Raw genomic sequence first — 18570 nt, 5'->3', positions numbered from 1 at the left:
GGCAGGCTCTCCGCTGAGCAGAGAACCCAATGTGGGGCTCGATCTCAGGACCCTGGGATCATGACCTGAGTTGAAAGCAGAGGCTTTAACCCACTGAGCCACCCACGCGCCCCTGAAATGTATTTTCTTATCTTTGGCACTGATGACAGATTTCACAATTTAAATCATTCTCAAGAGATACACATTCCGCTTGCCACACAGAGTTAAGGAATCTAGAACATGCAAACTAAGAAAGTTTTTTTAGCTGAATTCCTTGAATCATTTTATGGTAAAGTGAGAAATACTAGTAAGGGAGTTGTTCTAGTTGGTGAAAGAAGAAAGTAAAGTCCTAATTCCTGTGTTTGAGGGTAGGAAGAGCTCAGTCAAGGATAAATCTGTTTCTACCTTATCAATCCCATTAACTATTTAATTGAATGTAAGGACTAAGGAATGTGCATATGCTTTATTGGAAAACAGTACATCATTAGTTTAGTTTGGATTTGATTACTAAAGTTAAACATTTTAATTTTTTTGGCTATTTGTATATATTGTTTCCTGAACTGTCTAGCCATTGTCTTTGCCCATTTTTGTAATGGAGCTACTTTGTGTAAGAGCTCTTTATACATTATCTTTTTGTCATATATGCTGTATTATCTCCCACTTTGAATTCATTTTTTCTATAATCCATTTTTGTTTAATGAATGGCTCAAAGTTTACCATTAATGAAAATTAAGGATTTCCATCTTTATTCAGTCACAGCTGCCTACAGTTACTTATTGTAGTACTAACTCACAGAAAGCTCCCGGTGAATAATCTACTTGTTTGAAGGAAGTTTATTTCCTCATAGGCCATCAAAAGTGAAGAAGTAATTTAAGACTTTAATTTTAGTAATGAAAATCAGTAGTAACCATTTTACCTTATTACCATCTTAATTAGGAATGATCTTAATTTTATAATCAGATCAAGAGATTAAAGACATTACATACTTGTCAGAGTGCCAATCTCTGTCATACAGGCAAAGGTAAAAATGATTACTAACAATATTTTTAAAGAAGAATAGATAATGTAGCATATAAATCACATTAGACTAGGATTAAGGAGACATTTGTTCTAGTACCAGCTCTGTCCTTACTTTGCTGTGTGAAACTTCTTAAGTTTCTGAGTTTCCCTCTGTTTGCTCCTTCCCTAACAAATAGACCTGGTTTATTCTTTAACTCCACATGTAGTCAACATTCAAGACAAACCCAATAGATGGTGCTCGTGAAAGTGGCAACTATAGCTACTAGAAATGAGTCTGACTCTCCCAAATACAGACAAATAAAAATAGACTGGTGATAACATTCTTGTTTTAAAAAACTGTAAAGGATGTAATTTGCTCTCATACATTCCATCTGTTATGGAGAGAGAAATCATGAGATCTAAGTAGACCACTATGCCTAAGTATATGATATTTTTCAATTCATGGCAAAATCTTGACTGTGTATTTATTAAAGAGTATTTATGAATATTTGGTCTTACACAGCATATTTGTTATTGTTTACAATTTCAAATAGAATTATGTCATTTAGAGTGATAAACATAATTACTTATTATTACTACTATCATTTAAGCATGCTTCAGTAGAGCAGTTCCTTCACAACAGGGCTATGAGTTGACTTTTTGTCTTGGATAATGAGAATAGTGTCTACTTTTAAGAAAACTCCCAAATCAGAGGCAGATGGAGAACAGTCAAGGAAAGGAATTTCTGATTCCTGAACTCCCACATACAAACAAGAGAAATTAAGAAAACAGAGTAAATGTATTATCAAATGCTCATTCCTAGAGAGACTGGGTGGGAAGTTGTTTTCAACATAAAGATCCTGTTTTAGTACTTCTTAGATCAAGCTCTTCCATACTCCATGTAAGCACCCTAGAGCCCTGTGAGCCCAAAGTATAAGGCAGGGGTCTTCACTGTGAGTGTTTCAGTACATAACACACTACTTAACCTCTTCCATGCTTTAGTACTTAAACTTTCTCATTTTAATAATGAAGAACCAGAAGTTAAGCTCTCATAGCTAGTCACTGGCAGAGCTAGAAATAGATTCTAGGTTCCAAAAACCTATCAGATTGAGTTGTCTAACAGTTTGCTTCAGAAAAAAATTATAGCGCATTTTATACTTGTTTTAATCTTAACTCAGAGAAAGCTCTTGGTAAACCTTTAAATTATTTTAAAGTTCATTCTAAAAATAAAGTCATTTCCTCAAGGATCACCAAAAGGATGACCCCTTTATTTAGATATTTAGAGAAATGATAGACCTGTATCTACCTATCTACCCTTAATCTTAAATATTTTTGGATCAGGGCTAAAGCAGTAACAAAGGGCCAAAAAGAAGGCTATCTATTAAGACTGACTAAAAAAGCCTATAGCTGGAGTTGAAAGGCCTGGCTGGGTTCAAGACCCACAATCCATCTCCAGCCCTGGGAAAATCCCTGCACATAATTTACTTGGGCAAATACTATCTACTTCATGGGGTACTTTGATGGCTAAGTAAGGGAATATAGGCTGTACTTTTTTAAAAATGTAAATTGTTATATACATGGTTAACACTTAAAATATGAAATAGGAGGTGAACAAACAGGAACATTCAGTTTTACACACAAAAAAGTTTAAACTCAAAAAAATGGCTTTTTCAAACATAGGTAGCCAGGAACAGAATCTAATTCTGAGAGAACAATCAAATTTTATATACATACATACATACATACATACATATCTACACACACATACATACATACATACATACTTATTTATTTATGACCAAGGCTTCAATCCAAAGGTATTCAGGCAACGGCAGACTTAATAAACATATTTATCACATAGCTTGCAAGGGAAACACTAGAAATAAGAAAACATACCGGAAGTGCTAAAGGGTTCCTGGCCTTCAGAGGAATTCTGCTCCGTTTCTCTTACATAAAATGTAAGCTGAGTTGGTTTCAAAGACCTGAAGCCTGGTTTCTGGAGGTTTTCTAAGTAGACACTCAATCTCTTAAGAGAATTTTCATTGACTTCCTGGAAAAAAAAATACCAAGGAGCATTTACACACAAAACAGATCAAGAAAACAACAGAATTTATATCCTGAACTTTAAACATGTTATTGAGGGTACTGAATAATTTAGTATTAAAAATGTTGGGATTTCATAAGTCTTCGATGAAGAATAAAATTAGATCTACATTCTTACAACATGTAACAGAACAAACTCTTTATGGCTAAGATGTGAAAAAAAGTAACTAAGTACTAGAAGAAAACCTGTTGAACTCTTCTATAACTTTGATGTGGAAAAAGCCTAACTATAATTAAATATCTCTAATACATGATTGATAATATGTGATTGATGAGTCCACTTACATAAAAAAACTAAAAACTAAAAAAAAAAAAAAAAAAAAAAAAAAAAGGCACACAAAAAACCACACAAACACACACACAATAAGCAGTTTACTGACAAATAAGCTACTGACAGAAAATATCTGCAAGTCATTTCTCTCTAATAAAGAGCTCTTAAAATGACCATCCTGAGACTGGTTGAATTATGGTGCATTCATTCAATGGAATACTATACAACCAAAAAGAAAAGAAAAAAAAAAAGAATGTGCTATAGATATCTAGGAATTGACATGGAGTTATTTCCCAGGTTGTTAAGTGAAAAGAAGAAACATCCTTTAGTGAAGGAATAGCTCTAAAGAATGGCATAAATAGTAACCATGTTTCCTATCACTGTAGGTTTCTTCTCAGATACACTGTATGATCTGAAATTAGGAACAATCAGTTTATTTTTGTCTGTTTAACTGATTCTAATATGCTGTTCTTAGCTACCATAGTTCAGTGGGCTGCTGAGGTACCTTTCTTGCTAGTGTTAAGACTAAATCTTTGTAATTCTGTTTTGCTACAAGTTTCTATGTTTGCCAAAAAGAAATATATAGAACAACCCAGAAACCCAATAAAAATGGTTACCTCCAGAAGTTATACAAATGGGGCAAAAGAAATGGGACAGGAGTGAGACTTCTGAGTAAACTTTGTATTTAGTTTTGATTTTTGAAACCTAGAAATGTTTTCTGTATTTTAAAACTGAGTTAACATGAAGAGGTTTAAGAGTAGCTGTGCTTCACTTTGAGACCCTATTCTGTTGCTGCTTAGATAGCACTTTCAGTCTGTTTTTCTAGGAAAGAGACAAGGGTGTTCCATACAAATGCAGAGAAGACTGGACTGAATGAACATGAGGGGCCAGGAAGGGTGAACTGCCTTCCCTGAGCTAGAACTTTGATGACAGTATGTCTAATATGGCAGGGAAACAGAAACAGTACCACAGGATATGGGGACAGAGAGTGCTGGGTGGCAGGGTGACAGTTTCATATAAGGCAATCTGGGAGAGCCTCATGAATGTGACACTTAAACAAGAAAGGAAAGGACAAACCATATCTACGTGACTGACCCCCCAGTAAAAACCCAGAAACCAAGGCTTGGCACAGAGTAGGCACTCAAATACAAGTCAAAAAAGTAAATGAAAATATAGCTGACTCTTCAACAACATGGGTTTGAACTTCATGGGACCACTTATACATGGATTTTTTTTTTTTATTCATTATGATTTCTTAATAATATTTTATATTCTCTACCTTATTTTACTCTAAGGCGCCTGGGTGGCTCAGTGGGTTAAAGCCTCTGCTTTTGGCTCAGGTCATGATCCCAGGGTCCTGGGATCAAGCCCCACATCAGGCTCTCTGCTCAGCAGGAAGCCTGCTTCCCCCTCTCTGCCTGCCTCTCTGCCTACCTGTGATCTCTCTCTGTCAAATAAATAAATAAATAATCTATTAAAATAAAAAGAATATAGAATACAATACACATATCATGCAGAATATGTGTTAACTATATTATTGGTAAGACTTCTGGTCAATAGTAGGCTATTAGTATATAAGTTCTGGGAGAAGTCAAAGGTTATATACAGATTTTCAAATGCGCAGGGGGTTAGTGTCCCAACCCCTGCACTATTCAAGGGTCTGCTATATTAATTTACTAGAATAATTACATTTTAGGGATTTACAGAAATCAGAAAAACTGTTACACTCACCATTATGGTTTATTACAGCAAAAGGATAGAGATTAAAATCAGCAAAGGGATACAGATTAAAATCAGGAAAAGGCATGTCGGATAGAGTCCAGGAGAGGCCAGGTTCAAGGTTCCAGTTGTCCTCTCCCAGTGGATTTGTAGAGCTAGCACTTAATTCCCCAGGAACAATGTGTGACAATGCATGAAAAGTGTTGCCAACTGCAGAAGCTCAGTCAAGCCCTGGTGTCCAGCATTTTACTAGGCTCAATCAAGCAGGCATGTAGTGGCCATGTGACTGACCTTAGCTGTTCAGTCTCCAGCACACCCAGAGGGACCCCAACATATGAAAACAGGCATTCACCAAAAATCACATTTTTAGCGTAAAATATCTGGCATGGCCTGATAGCTCACACATACAAAAGATTCCCATCAGGCAGGATATTCTAAGGGCTCAGAGCTTCTCTCCCAGGAGGCAGTCAAGGGCAAATACCAAAGCTAGGCATTTCTTTGGAATGTAGAGTTTAAGTAACACATGCCTGCTGAGTTCACCTTTTGGAGCACACAGTAGTTTTAATAAAAAAACAAAAGATACACTGGTAGAGGAGGGAAAACATTCACCTACGACTAGGCATAATTTTTCCACATATGTTGGGTTTAAAAACTTTAAGTAATTAACATCCTCAAAGTAATGGATATTTTTCTGTTGATTCATTTTACTAATTAAATTTTTTTCCACTGCAAGTAGAAAAAAACTATATAAAAATGTTCTAAATTTTTAAGAGTTCTAAATTCCTTTTAACATTAAACCAGGTATTAATGTTAAAGAAAATAAAGAGAACAAATGAAATAATATTGACCATCCTCACTAAGTTTATTATAAGTTACTTCCCATCTCCGTCTGCATTCCTTGAGCACACAGTAAGTGAGGCTGTAGGGAAGAGAACCAGCAGCATGCAACAGAAGGGAAAACCACTTAGGGCACTGAAAAACTTTCCTTGTAACCATCCTTAAAAAACAGACTGACCATGGTAACAGAAGCCTGAAATTTTCTTTCAAACACTCAATTTTACTCCAAACACTGGTTCAGAAAACATTACTAATACTTTAAAGACTCTCCATGATAGCTTTATTGCCCTCATAAAAAATGGCAGCCTTCATAAACAGGGAATAACCCAGTCTATCTCCTGTGTGCCTTCTGTATATTCACACAAAATACTTGACTTCCGACATGTCTGGTCACCAAATGAGTGGAGGTTTTTCCCCACCATAAGCAATTCTCTTTGACACCAGCTGGAAGTCCTACAACTTAACTTAACTATAACTGACATTATATATCCAGAGAAAGCATCAGATCCCACAAGTTAAGGGCTCAGTTCCCCAACACCGTCCTCTCCCTCTGCCGCCACACTGCCATATACACACTTCAGATGTCTGTCACACCTGTTATCACTTGTGTTTTTGACCAACCAGCAATTTGCAGCAACCCCCTCCTTAGATTCTATTAATTCACTAGAGTAGCTCACAGAACTCAGTGAAAAACTCATGTTTACCATATTACATGATATAATAATGGACACAGATAAACAGTCAGCTGAAGAGAGACACAGGGTCCCAAGTGCAGAAGCTTTTGTCCCCATAGAGTTTGGGAGCACTACCCTCCAGGGTAGAGATGTTTGTCCACCTGGAAGCTGTCTGAACCCCATACTACTGGAATTTTATGGAGGATTCTTCATGTAGGCATGATCAATTATTACGTCTACTTCCAGCCCTTTTCTCCTCTCTGGAGGTTGAGGGTTGGGGCGGAAAATTCCAAGCTTCTAATCATGCCTTGGTCCTTCTGATGACCAGCTCCCATGCACGAGCCACCCAGGGTCACTGCAATGGAACAAAAGGTGCTCCTCGTGCTCCCATCATATAGGGACTTACAAGGCCTTTAGGAGTCAGGTGTCAGGGATGGAGCCAAAGACCAAAGAGCAGAACAAGAGATGCTTCTAGTGCTCTTCTCACTTACGAAGATACAAGAGTATCAGGAGCTCTGTGCCAGGAACTGGGAGCAGAGCCCAATGTATGGATTTTCCATTCTCTCAGATTTCATAAAACATCAATAATCAGATTTCCAATTTTCAATATGTATATTTTCAAAGCTTGTACAACTGTGTGTGATAATATTGTGTCAAAAATTAGCAAAACTTTAGGTTATGAAATGGGGACTAAAGGTTAAATAAATAAATAAATGTTTACCCTTTCTCTGGGGTGCTGTCCAAAGAAATCTGGATGTACTGCAAAGTAGAATGGTCTCAAGGCATTGACGGCTTCAGCTCCTGATAAAGTTCTTGAGGAAAGAAACCAGTGTGGAAATATCTTCTCTAGACATAACCTTTTAAAAAGATGTGGATTTATTATTCACCAAGGCACTCACACACACACACACACACACACACACACACACAGATCCCAAATGTATAAAGTGACAATAACATTAAAATTATTACATATAGAAAATACCATAGAAACAAGACAGAAATAAAAACTGTGGTTATGTTGTGGGTATATATTTATAGCATAGGGAATACACTCCATAATATTGTAAAAACTTTGTATGGTGACAGATGGTAGCTAAACTTATCATGGATATCAGTTAATAATGTATAAAAACATTGAATCATTATGATGTATACTTGAAACTAACAGGGCACTGTATGTCAATTATACTTTAATTAAAAAGAATTTAACAAATAAATAAGAAATATATTAGAGTTTTAACAAGCAGAGAGTGCCACATGGTTTCTTAAAACAGTGGTTATAAATTCCTCTGATGCAATATGAGAAAATAATATTAATTAATAATAATAAAATTTCCCCTCAAACACTACTTTGAAATGTTAAGTGGCTTTACTGCAGATGGTGACAATTTCCTGTATCATTTTTTTCTTCAGATAAAAAACCCTCAATATCCATAGTGTAATCTTTTCTTTCTAGTGAAAAATATTTTGAGTACAATGCTTAAAAAGAGATACAAGATGCCCCTTAGTTTACCTCCTCATAGCTGGCATGCTAAAATTATCCTAGTTGGGTAACTCGACATTCTCATTCTTAAATTTTGGCAAAACACATCTAGGAGTATTTTTTAAAGTACAGTTTTAAATCCAGATGAAATTATTTGCAATTTTTGGGAAGCACTTCTGTGACATCTATTTTTGAACATTATAATTTTACCTTTTCCATTCTATAACAGTCTATAAAGAAGTCTAAATATGAGGCACCCTTTTGTCTCATATATGACCTCATACAATACTGAGTAGAAGTGTGTCTCATACATTATTGAGTGAATGGAAGGCTATTATATTTTTTAAATGATAGAGATTACAGGATCATTTATGGAGATTTTTTGGCAATCTGGAGACCAACCACATTCTCAGATTACCTCTTTTTTTTTTTTTGGCACATATTCAAACCTTTTACAAAGTCAATATACAAGGCTGTGCATGAAGAACTACAACAGGAGTCTAAACAATAAAGTAAGCAATAAGCCAGGTACTGATGGTCTCAATATCAGGCCGTGTAAGCAAACACTGACAGCTCCACTGATTCCCTGTTTGAGCTTCATTTCTCATTCCCAAATGTCTCACAGACACTTAAGCTATCCTGCCAGCCTCTCAAATATTATGTGTCTAAAATAAGGAGTAGAGGTCACTGTTTTCCTTCTAATCTCAGCCTGGGTACAGAAAGCAAGGAAGCAGTTCAACCCAAGATTATCTTCCTTATCTCTGTCACTGCAGTACCCCTTTCCTCCATGTTGCCAGAGTACAAATCCACAGCCAGTACCACTGCCCAATTTTGGGTACTCTGGAAATTGGCTGTTTCTTCTCACTTTACAATGTCCCCGGAAACCATTCCTTCTTTCCATTTCTCTGCCGCCCATTAACACCAAAAAGTTGAACTGCACAATTCATCTACCCCCTAGTGTTTTTTCCCATTTTCTATACAGGTTAATTTTCCTAAAATCCCACTCCTACAGTATTCCCTACTATAACACCTTTGCTAGTGTTTCAACTCCTGCGAATAAAATCCACTTCTTAGTCTGGTATTTCCAATCCTCTGTAATCATTTCCAATCTGTCTTTCTACAGTGATTTCCTACCACTCTAAGACGACTTTAGGCCAAAGTAATCTTTCTCATTCCTCCCTCATTTCTGCATGATTTCTCAGCCCCAAACACGCTCCCAGTGCCCTCGTGCCACCTACCCAAATTGTTCCCACTCACTGAACAATTACTGTGTAAGTACTATACACCAGGAGACAAGGTGCCCACTTCCCCCACAAACTTCCCTTTTGTATCCTCACTATAGTTCTTTCCCTCTTCTAAACTCTAAAAACTCTAAACTCTAAGAAACTGCTTACCTGCCATATTTGCAACAATACCGTCAAGTATAAATGATGTTTCCATTTGTTTTTCTCTTCCTCTATTTACCCACACACCTCAGCTACCATGGGCCCTTGAAGGCAGTAACCATATTACACATACAAGCTGAGGCTGACTATGCTGGTTGGCAACCGCTGAAAAGCAGAGGTCAAGACACACTTAGATGTGTGAGAGAACCGGGAAAGGGAGAAGGTGGGGAGACCTTTCAGACCACAATGTAGGTCTGACAGGGACAGAGCAAAGGCAGGAGGACTGGGTAGGAAGTCCTGGACTGCAGCACAAGTTCCAAGAATGGTCAGCCAGGCCAATGAGGAGTTGGACCAAAGGCACCCACTGGCAGAGTCCCATGTCTTGCTAGCATTCTAGCAATTCTGACTCCGTGTTCCTGTTCTGCTTGGGCACTGACAGCTGGTAAAGTGGGGCTTTGAGGTAAATCCACTGAACCACAGAGACAAGAGAACTCAGCGGGTACCTTAGAGCTGCACAGCGGAAGGTATGGCACAAGTATTATTGTTAAGGTAGGTTAAATGAATGTTTAGTAGGTATTTAATGAAAGGAAACTTAACAGAATCAAGGAAAATTATATCAAAAGCAATATTATGTTACTTGAAATTGAGCAAATTTAGCACATGGAAATCTGGATTTATAAGACATTAGGAAAGGATTAAATTTTTGAAAGATGAATCACTAGAAAAGGGATCAGCAAACTTTTTCTAAAAAAGGGTCATATAGTCAACATTTTAGGCTTTGTGGGCCCCATGGCCTGTGTTACAACTTTGCTGCTGTAGTGGGAAAGCAGCGACAATAAAGCACATGAATGAGTGTGGCTGTGGTCAAACAAAACTGTACTTAAATAAACAGTGGGGCCATCTGACCACAGACTATACCTTGCTGACTTTTAAACTAGAGGATTTAAATATAAGTATCTCAAGTACATTTAAAAATACATGCACAGGGGCGCCTGGGTGGCTCAGCGGGTTAAAGCCTCTGCCTTCGGCCCAGGTCATGGTCCTGGGGTCCTTGGATCAAGCCCCGCATCAGTGCAGAGCCTGCTTCTCTCTCTCTCTCTCTCTCTCTGCCTGCCTCTCTGCCTGCTTGTGTTCTCTGTCAAATAAATAAATAAATAAAATCTTTAAAAAAAAAAAAAACATGCACAATTTACTTCTAGTTTTTGTAGAACACAGACTATGTAAAGAAGAAATTTGTTAACTCACATGGAATTTTCAAAAAGAAAAAAAAGAAAGTTATCCTACTGATTAGAGCAAAATTGCCTTGAGTTAAATCAAAAGAAGAGCCATTAACACTTTAGGAGATACGGAATTTACAGACTGAAGTAACAGAAGGTCACTACTGGTATCTATTTCATAGTTAAAGATTATGACTTGATTTCTAATTAACAACTAAGAATTTGCTCTACAATTAGTTTTCATGATCCATAGTGCTATAAAATAAGCTTATGTGGCCATGACTAACATTAAAAAGAGAAGACATGCAACAGAAAATATCACTGGATACTGTGTGTGCCAAGGGTAACTATTGTTACGAAACTGGTATTTTATGTATTACAATTAAAATACAGTTTTCTGAAGGCTAGAATAAAACAAGCTGGAAGCATGGCTCTATTATGCAACCACTACTATTCCCTGCTTGTCAATGACAGAGTGAAGAGGCAAGCGTTCCTCCAGGCTCCTATGAGCTCTCCTCATATTAGAGAATGAAAATAACAATATGTTAGCCTGGTCTTCTGTGGTTGAACAGTATTAAGATATCACAACATGAAGAAGGTCTACACATCTGCAGAACAGTTTTTCAGGGCACACTCTATCTCAGATTCTTTGTTTCCCTGCCTCTCCCCCTCTTCCCTCCATGTCCTAAGAACTGTGTCATAAATTCAGAGAAAGTCTCCCTTTCTTTGAGAATCCTTGTCATATACAAGTTGGTGGAAAAACTCTGTTTCCCCAAAATAACTCCCTTTTGTCAGTGACTACTTACTTGAAGAGGATAGTTATTTAAAAGTAATAATTTTTGCCAAATATATTTTAGAAGATTAAAACTTCACATATCATTTTTATGTAATGTTGTGTTTAGTTATATATTTGGAGCCAATGCACTCGACTTTTCCCTTTTTTGGCTTGGCTACCAAGAAGCCAGAACTAAATTTGACGTCTGAATAATTATTTAATCAGTTTTGCTTTTTAACACAATAATCTTTTTCTCTACAGGGCTCCTGCAATTATCCTATATATGATTATTATAAAATGCCAATCAAATTTTATAGCTGAACTCCTTAAATCCTTTCTTGAGTAGGATTTAGATTATATATCATAAATAGCAAATACAGTAGTCAAATGACCTTACTATACAATTTAAATGTAAAGTGGTTTTCTACACGATAGCAATAGACTTGAGGGCAACATAACAGAAACTTTACCTTTTTTCCTACTTTACCTTTTTTCCTCTTAATGTTTTCACACTGAACTATTCTGGAAGATGGTATTCTATTCACCTGCTGCCCTGAATGAACTCTTGGTGGACCTGGATGGTCACATGAATTTTCTTTTTCTCTTCTTGTTCTTGCCCTCCACTACCATAATATAATTTTAGAATTTGAAAAATAATAATAAATTAAAATTAGTCAAATATGTAACAGAATCCCTCCCCATACTAATTACACAATGAACCACAAAGCTTACCTTCTCACAGGTCTCAGGTGGCAAAACATTTCTGAATATATATGAACATCAATTCCCAGGCATCCATTAATCACTTAAAAAGTTAAGCAGATACAAGTGAGGAACAAGTGGAATTTGAATTAAAACATTTCCATTTATATTAGCAAATCCCCAAAAATGAAATGCTTACCTGTAAATCTAACAAAATATGCACAAAATCTAAATGAGTAAAACTACAAAAATGAAGAATGAAATCAAAGAATTAAATAAATTGAGAGATATCCCATGTCCATGGATAGGAAGACTCAATATTGTCAAGAAGTACTTTCCAATTTAATCTATAGGACAATAGATTGGATCTATAGATTCTGTGCAATCCCAACAAAAACTCCAGAAAGTTACTTTATGGATAAAACTCAGGTAAAAAACTAAGAACAGCCAACTCAATATTGAAGAAGAACAAAGTTGGAAGAATGACATTACCTGACTTCAAGACTTACTATAGCAAGACTTCAAGACTTAAGCTCTAGCAATCAACACTGTGGTACTGGTAAAAGAACAGACTAACAGATCAATGGAACGGAACAGACAACCCAGAAATAGATCCACGTAAGTACAGTCAACTGATCTTTAGAGCAAAGATAGTCTTTTCAACAAATGGTACTAGAACAACTGGACGTTGACATGCAAATAAATTCATGTAGTCATAGACTTACACCATTCACAAAAATTAACTCAAAATCAATCACAGACTTAAATGTAAATCACAAAACTATAAAACATCTAGAAGATAACACTTGAAAAAACCTAGATGACTTTGGGTATGTTGATGACTTTTTAGATTCAACACCAAAGGCATGATCTGTGAAAAAAAGAAATGATAAAGTGAACTTCATTAAAATTAAAATCTTGTGCTCTACAAAAGACAATGAGAAGACAAACCACACACTGAAAGGAAATATTTGCAAAAGATACACATAACTGAAGAAGGGCTATAATTATCCAAAATACACACAAATTTTTTTTAAAAATTCAACAAGAAAATGAACAACCTGATTCAAGAAAGGGCCAAATTAAATGTGTCCTTTTTTATTGTAAATATATCAAGATATTTTAACTAAAAATTTTACCCAACTGAACCAATTTTATATTATTTATACCTATTTTGGTGTTTTGTCTTTATAGTAAATAAGGTTTTTGAACAAAGGAAAAAAAAAAATGAACCAAAGACCTGAACAGATACCTTATAAAATAAGATATACAGATGACAAATAATCATATGAAAAGATGTTCAACATGATATATCATTAGCGAACTGCAAATTAAAACAATGAAACACTATAACACGTCTATTAGAATGGCCAAAATCCAGAAGAACACTGATAACCCCAAATGCTGATGAGAATGTGCAACAACAGGAACTCTCACTCACTGCTGGCGGGAATGCCAGGACAGTAGGGCAGTTTCTTACAAAACTAAACATGCTTTTGCCATACGATCCAGCAATCACACTCCTTGGTATTTACCCAAAGGAACTGAAAACTATCTTTATATAGAAAACTGCACACAGATGCTTAGCTTTTAAAATATTTTTTTAAAAATTTTATTTATTTGTTCGGTAGGGGTGGGTGGTGCACAAGCAGGGGGGAGTGGCAGGAAGAAGCAGATACCCCCTGAGCAGGGAGCCTGATGTGGAACTTGACCCCAAGACCCCAGGATCATGACCTGAGCTGAAGGCAGATGTTTGACCAATTGAGCCACATACGCACCCCCACACAGATGTTTATAAAAGCTTTATTCATAATTGCCAAAACTTGGGAGCAACCAAGATGTTCTTCAGTAGATGAATGGATAAACTGTGGTATATCTAAACAATGGATTATTATTTAGCGCTAAAAAACAAAAGAGCCATCAAGCCATGAAAAGACATGGAAGAATCTTCAAAAGCTACAGTAATTAAAAAACAGTATGATACTGACATAAAAAGAGACATTTGGATTAATGGGACAGAATACAGAGCCCCAAAATAAATCTATGCATATTATGGTTAATTAATTTATGACAAAGGAATCAAGAATATACCATGGGGAAAAGATAGTCTCTTCGAGAAATAATGCTTGGGAAGGGGCGCCTGGGTGGCTCAGTGGGTTAAAGCCTCTGCCTTCGGCTCAGGTCATGATCTCAGGGTCCTGAGATCGAGTCCTGCATCAGGCTCTCTGCTCGGCAGGAAGCCTACTTCCTCCTCTCTCTCTCTCTCTCTCTCTCTCTCTCTCTCTCTGCCTGTCTCTCTGTCTAGTTGTGATCTCTCTGTCAAATAAATAAATAAATAAAAATTCTCTTTCCCTCTCCTCTGCCCCTCCTTCCCACTCACTCACACTCTGTCTCGAAAACAAAAATTTAAAAAAATTAAAAAAAAAAAAAAGAAAGAATGCTGGGAAAATTGGACAGCCATATACAAAAGAAGTAAACTGGACACAAAAATTAATTCCAAATGGATGAGAGACTTCAACATAAGACCTAAAAGCATAAAACTCCTAGAAGAAAACAAAGGTGGCCAGCTCTTTAAAATAGGTCTTGGCAATGGTTTTTTGGAAATCTGATACCAAAAGCAAAAGTAACTAAAGCAAAAATAAACAATTAGGCCTACATCAAACTGAAAAGCTTTTGCACAGCAAAGGAAACCATCAATAAAATGAAAAGGCAACCTACTGAATGGAAGAAAATAATTGCAAATCATGATGTATCCAATAAGGGACCAATATTCAAAATATATAAAGAACTCAACTCAATAGCAAACAAACAATCGGATTAAAAAATGGGCAAAAGATCTGAATGGACATTTTTCCAAAGAAGACATACAGAATGGCCAACAGACATATGAAGATGCTCAACCTCACTAATTATCAGGAAAAAAATGAAAACTACAATGAGATATCACTTCATACTCTTTAGAATGATTATTATCAAAAACACAAAAGAAATAACAAGAGTTGGTGAGAATGTGGAGAAAAGGAAACCCTTGTATAGTATTGCGGGAATGTAAGTCAGTGTGACCACTATGGAGTTTCCTCAAAAAATTAAGGATTAAACCACCATATGACCCAACAATTCCTTCTGGGTATTTATCCAAAGAAAACAAAACCACTAATTCGAAAAGATATATGCGTCCCCATGTTCTTGCATCATTACTTACAACAGCCAAGATATGGACACAACCACATCACACCCGTTGATGAATAGATAAAGAAGATGTATATTTATACAATCGAATTATTACTCGGTCATAAAAAAGAATGAAATCTTGCCATTTGCAACAACATAGATGGATCTCAGGGACAATATGCTAAGTGAAATAAGTTAGACAAAGGAAGATAAATACTGTATGATCTCTCTTATATGTGGGATCTAAAAAACAAACAAGAACAAAATTAAGAAACCCACCAAGCTCATAGATACAAGAGAACAGATTGGTGGCTGCAAAAGTAGGAGTGGGGGTAGAGGGGAAGAAATGGATGAACTATTTTTTTTTAAAGATTCATTTATTTATTTTTATTTGAGAGGCAGAGATTAAATATAATCTTAAAATGTTCCTAAATACAAGTCTTAACATTAAATCATTATTTCTAGATTTAGAGAGAACTTAAAAAGAAAAACGCTACTACAGGTTAAGAGTTAGGTGTTTTCTGCCTGCTTTTTGGATGAGTAGGTGATTTCCTAAAAAGGTGGTGGGGAGTACCTGGGAGGCTAGTGGGTAAAGTGTATGACTCTTGTTTTAGGCTCAAGTCCTGATCTCGGGGTCCTGGGATCAAGCCCAGCATAGGGCTCTATGCTCAGTGCTGAGTCAGCTGGTTCCTCTCTTTCTACTTCTCCTCCAGCTCCCTCTTTCCCTCTCAAATAAATAAAATCTTAAAAAAAAAGTTAAAAAAAAATGTTCACATGGCAGTAGAGCAAAAAGAATTAGCATGTAGGCCTATGCCACATGTGACTACTCCAAATTGACAAACATTTTAAGTGTAAAGTATGCACTGGATTTTAAAGATTTGGTACAAAGATAGAATGCAAAGTACCTCATTAATACTTTTCTGTATCAATTAGAAGTTGAAATAATTTATTAAAATTAATCTTATTTTATTTTTTTGCTTTTTAAAAAGTAAAACACAACCTGATTTTGTCTTCAGCAGCTCACTACCAGAAAAATGTAAAATTACATCCATGGTTCATACTACATTTCTATTGGATTGTGCTGGTCTAAGCCAGTGCAAGGCAAAAACGCTTTAGTTAACATGACACTGTCAGAGAAGGCAGTCTGCACAATGGTTAGGAAAGGGAGGATGCCCTGTCTGAAATCTGTATTCAACTCTTGATCTTGATTCTGACTACCTGTGTGAGCATGGGCAAGTTATTTTACCTTCCTGAGTCTGTTTTCTCACCTCATAAATAATACAGAAGGTTCAAGAGCTGCCTCTTCTATTAAGAAAGTTAAATGTGAAATAGCTTATGTGCAATTGGTAAATAGGGGAAAGATCTTATATCCTATGCAGTTTTTTCCCAGAATGTTAAAGGTTTGGAGAGATCAGAGGTGATCTTTCTACAATTACAAAGGCTTTAGCCGTAAGTAAAAGACCTTAATAACAAAACATGAAAATCGCCCAGTAGTTCCTTTGGTTTAAGAAGCGGACGGTTAGCAGCTTCAAGTACCCCTGCATTTTTCATCAAGCAACCTGGAAAGCTGTTAGTACAGATGAAAAAGCTGGAGACTTTCATGTCTTGTTTTGAGTGGTGTGCATTTTTTTCTTCATAACCCCTGTTATTTTAGTGTATTATTCTGTAGAATGTCTGGATTTCCAGGAACGTGTTTATGTCATTATGGCAGAAACACCTGTAAATAAATACTGTCACCCCAAACTGACCTTTAATTAAAAATTTTCATGAGCTGAGAGAATACTTGGAGCTAACACTATGCTATAGTCTGCTAGGCAGAAGTAGTTTAGTCAGAAACTTTATTGTAGAAAATGTCAATTCAGTAAGTATTTTATTGACATTTGTCTTTATCAAAAGGGAAGAATTATAATTCTAATACTGGCAATAAAGACTAACAAATTTAATACAAATGAAACAACAATATAGATGCTTTCATCTGTCTAGTCACTGGACTATCTGCACTGTATGTTTTTGAGAAAATGTTGAAAGATACGTATAAAATGCTGGAAATATTCATTACACTCTATCTCTAAAAGCTGAAATGTAATCTAGAATATTATTTTTTAGCTCTCTGGATATGGAATCCCACATTAGACTTTTTTAGAAAAATATTTTATTTATTTTAGAGAGAGAGAGAGCACACCAGCAAGAGCAGGGTGAGGGGCCAAGGGAGAAGGAGACTCCCCACTGAGCAGTGAGCCCCACATGGGACTCAATCCCAGAACCCCAGGACTCTAGCACCTCAGAACCATAACCTGAGCCCAAGGCAGACATATAACTGAGCCACCCAGGCGCCCCCCACCCCTGCATTAGACTTTTGTACATGTTCTAAGGAGTATATTACACTTAAAAGTAGGGGCTTGTCTCAGTACTTTTGTGAAACTTAAATATAATAATGTGCATAAAGGATTTAGCAACATCTAGCAAATAGAAAGTTCATATAAGTGACAACTATTATTATTATATAATGCAGGGTGAATAAAATTCTGCAGAATTCCTTTTCCCCCTCCTAATAAGGGCTTACATATAGGTAGAACATGTATTTAAACACAACATTTTATCCAAAAACAAATTTCTTAATTGGAAAACTCAGAATTATCACAATAAGGGTGTGTCTTAAAAAAATCTTAAAAAATACAGAGCAAGACTACATACAAGTAAAAAAATTACAAATGTATGATTTAATTTCATAAACTTTAGGGAGAAAACAATCTATTGGAACAAATAAATATGACTGCTTATTTTTATTATTTCAAAGACAAAGAAAGTTATCACTTGCTAAGTAATAAAAAGTTTCACAGTAGTACTTCTCTTCCAAAAAAAAAAAAAAAAAAAAAAAGAAGAAGAGAACCTAACTGGGTATAATAAAATTGTATTGTGCTGTAGGAACTGCCTTTCTGATGAATGAATAAAGTGGTTTTCTCAGCTGGGAGGAAGAGAGACAACATGAGAGGAGATGGAACTCGTTTTACTTTTGCCAACAATCTTCCCTTCCCCCAACAATGATGGCCAATTCGTATTTCTATAGGAAAATGACTATATACATAAAAAATATTCATTTAATTCTGATATACACTCAACAAAATTATTATTCTAAGATAACTGTTTCCTATATAAATCATTGGAAAAAATGAAAAATATTTTTTTCTGGTTCTGCTGAAGAATCAGATAGGAAATGCAGAGTTTCCCTTGGAGTCCTGAGTTTTTCTTAAG

At 36.0% G+C, this 18570-nt stretch overlaps 1 protein-coding gene across 7 annotated transcripts in view; it reads right to left on the bottom strand.

The window, feature by feature from the left end:
• Positions 1–18570, bottom strand: part of TCAIM (T cell activation inhibitor, mitochondrial) — a 46095-nt gene that overhangs the window by 24706 nt on the left and 2819 nt on the right. For 3 of the 7 annotated variants that reach the window (XM_032309018.1, XM_032308785.1, XM_032309115.1), the window contains exons 2-4: positions 12178–12250; positions 7304–7439; positions 2875–3028 (exon numbers count right to left, since the gene is read on the bottom strand). In XM_032309018.1, the coding sequence (XP_032164909.1) occupies positions 2875–3028; positions 7304–7439; positions 12178–12206 (319 nt within the window). In that variant the 5' untranslated portion in view covers positions 12207–12250. Of the gene's footprint in view, positions 1–2874; positions 3029–7303; positions 7440–12177; positions 12251–12639; positions 13445–18570 lie in introns of those variants that run through there. The other 4 variants (XM_032309037.1, XM_032308865.1, XM_032308941.1 and 1 more) reach the window with 4 other exon arrangements.

This window comes from Mustela erminea, chromosome 1, assembly GCF_009829155.1.
Source record: "Mustela erminea isolate mMusErm1 chromosome 1, mMusErm1.Pri, whole genome shotgun sequence".
NCBI lineage: Eukaryota > Metazoa > Chordata > Mammalia > Carnivora > Mustelidae > Mustela > Mustela erminea.
The sequence above is the reverse complement of the archived record's forward strand: the minus strand, read 5'-3'. Positions and strand labels throughout refer to the sequence as shown.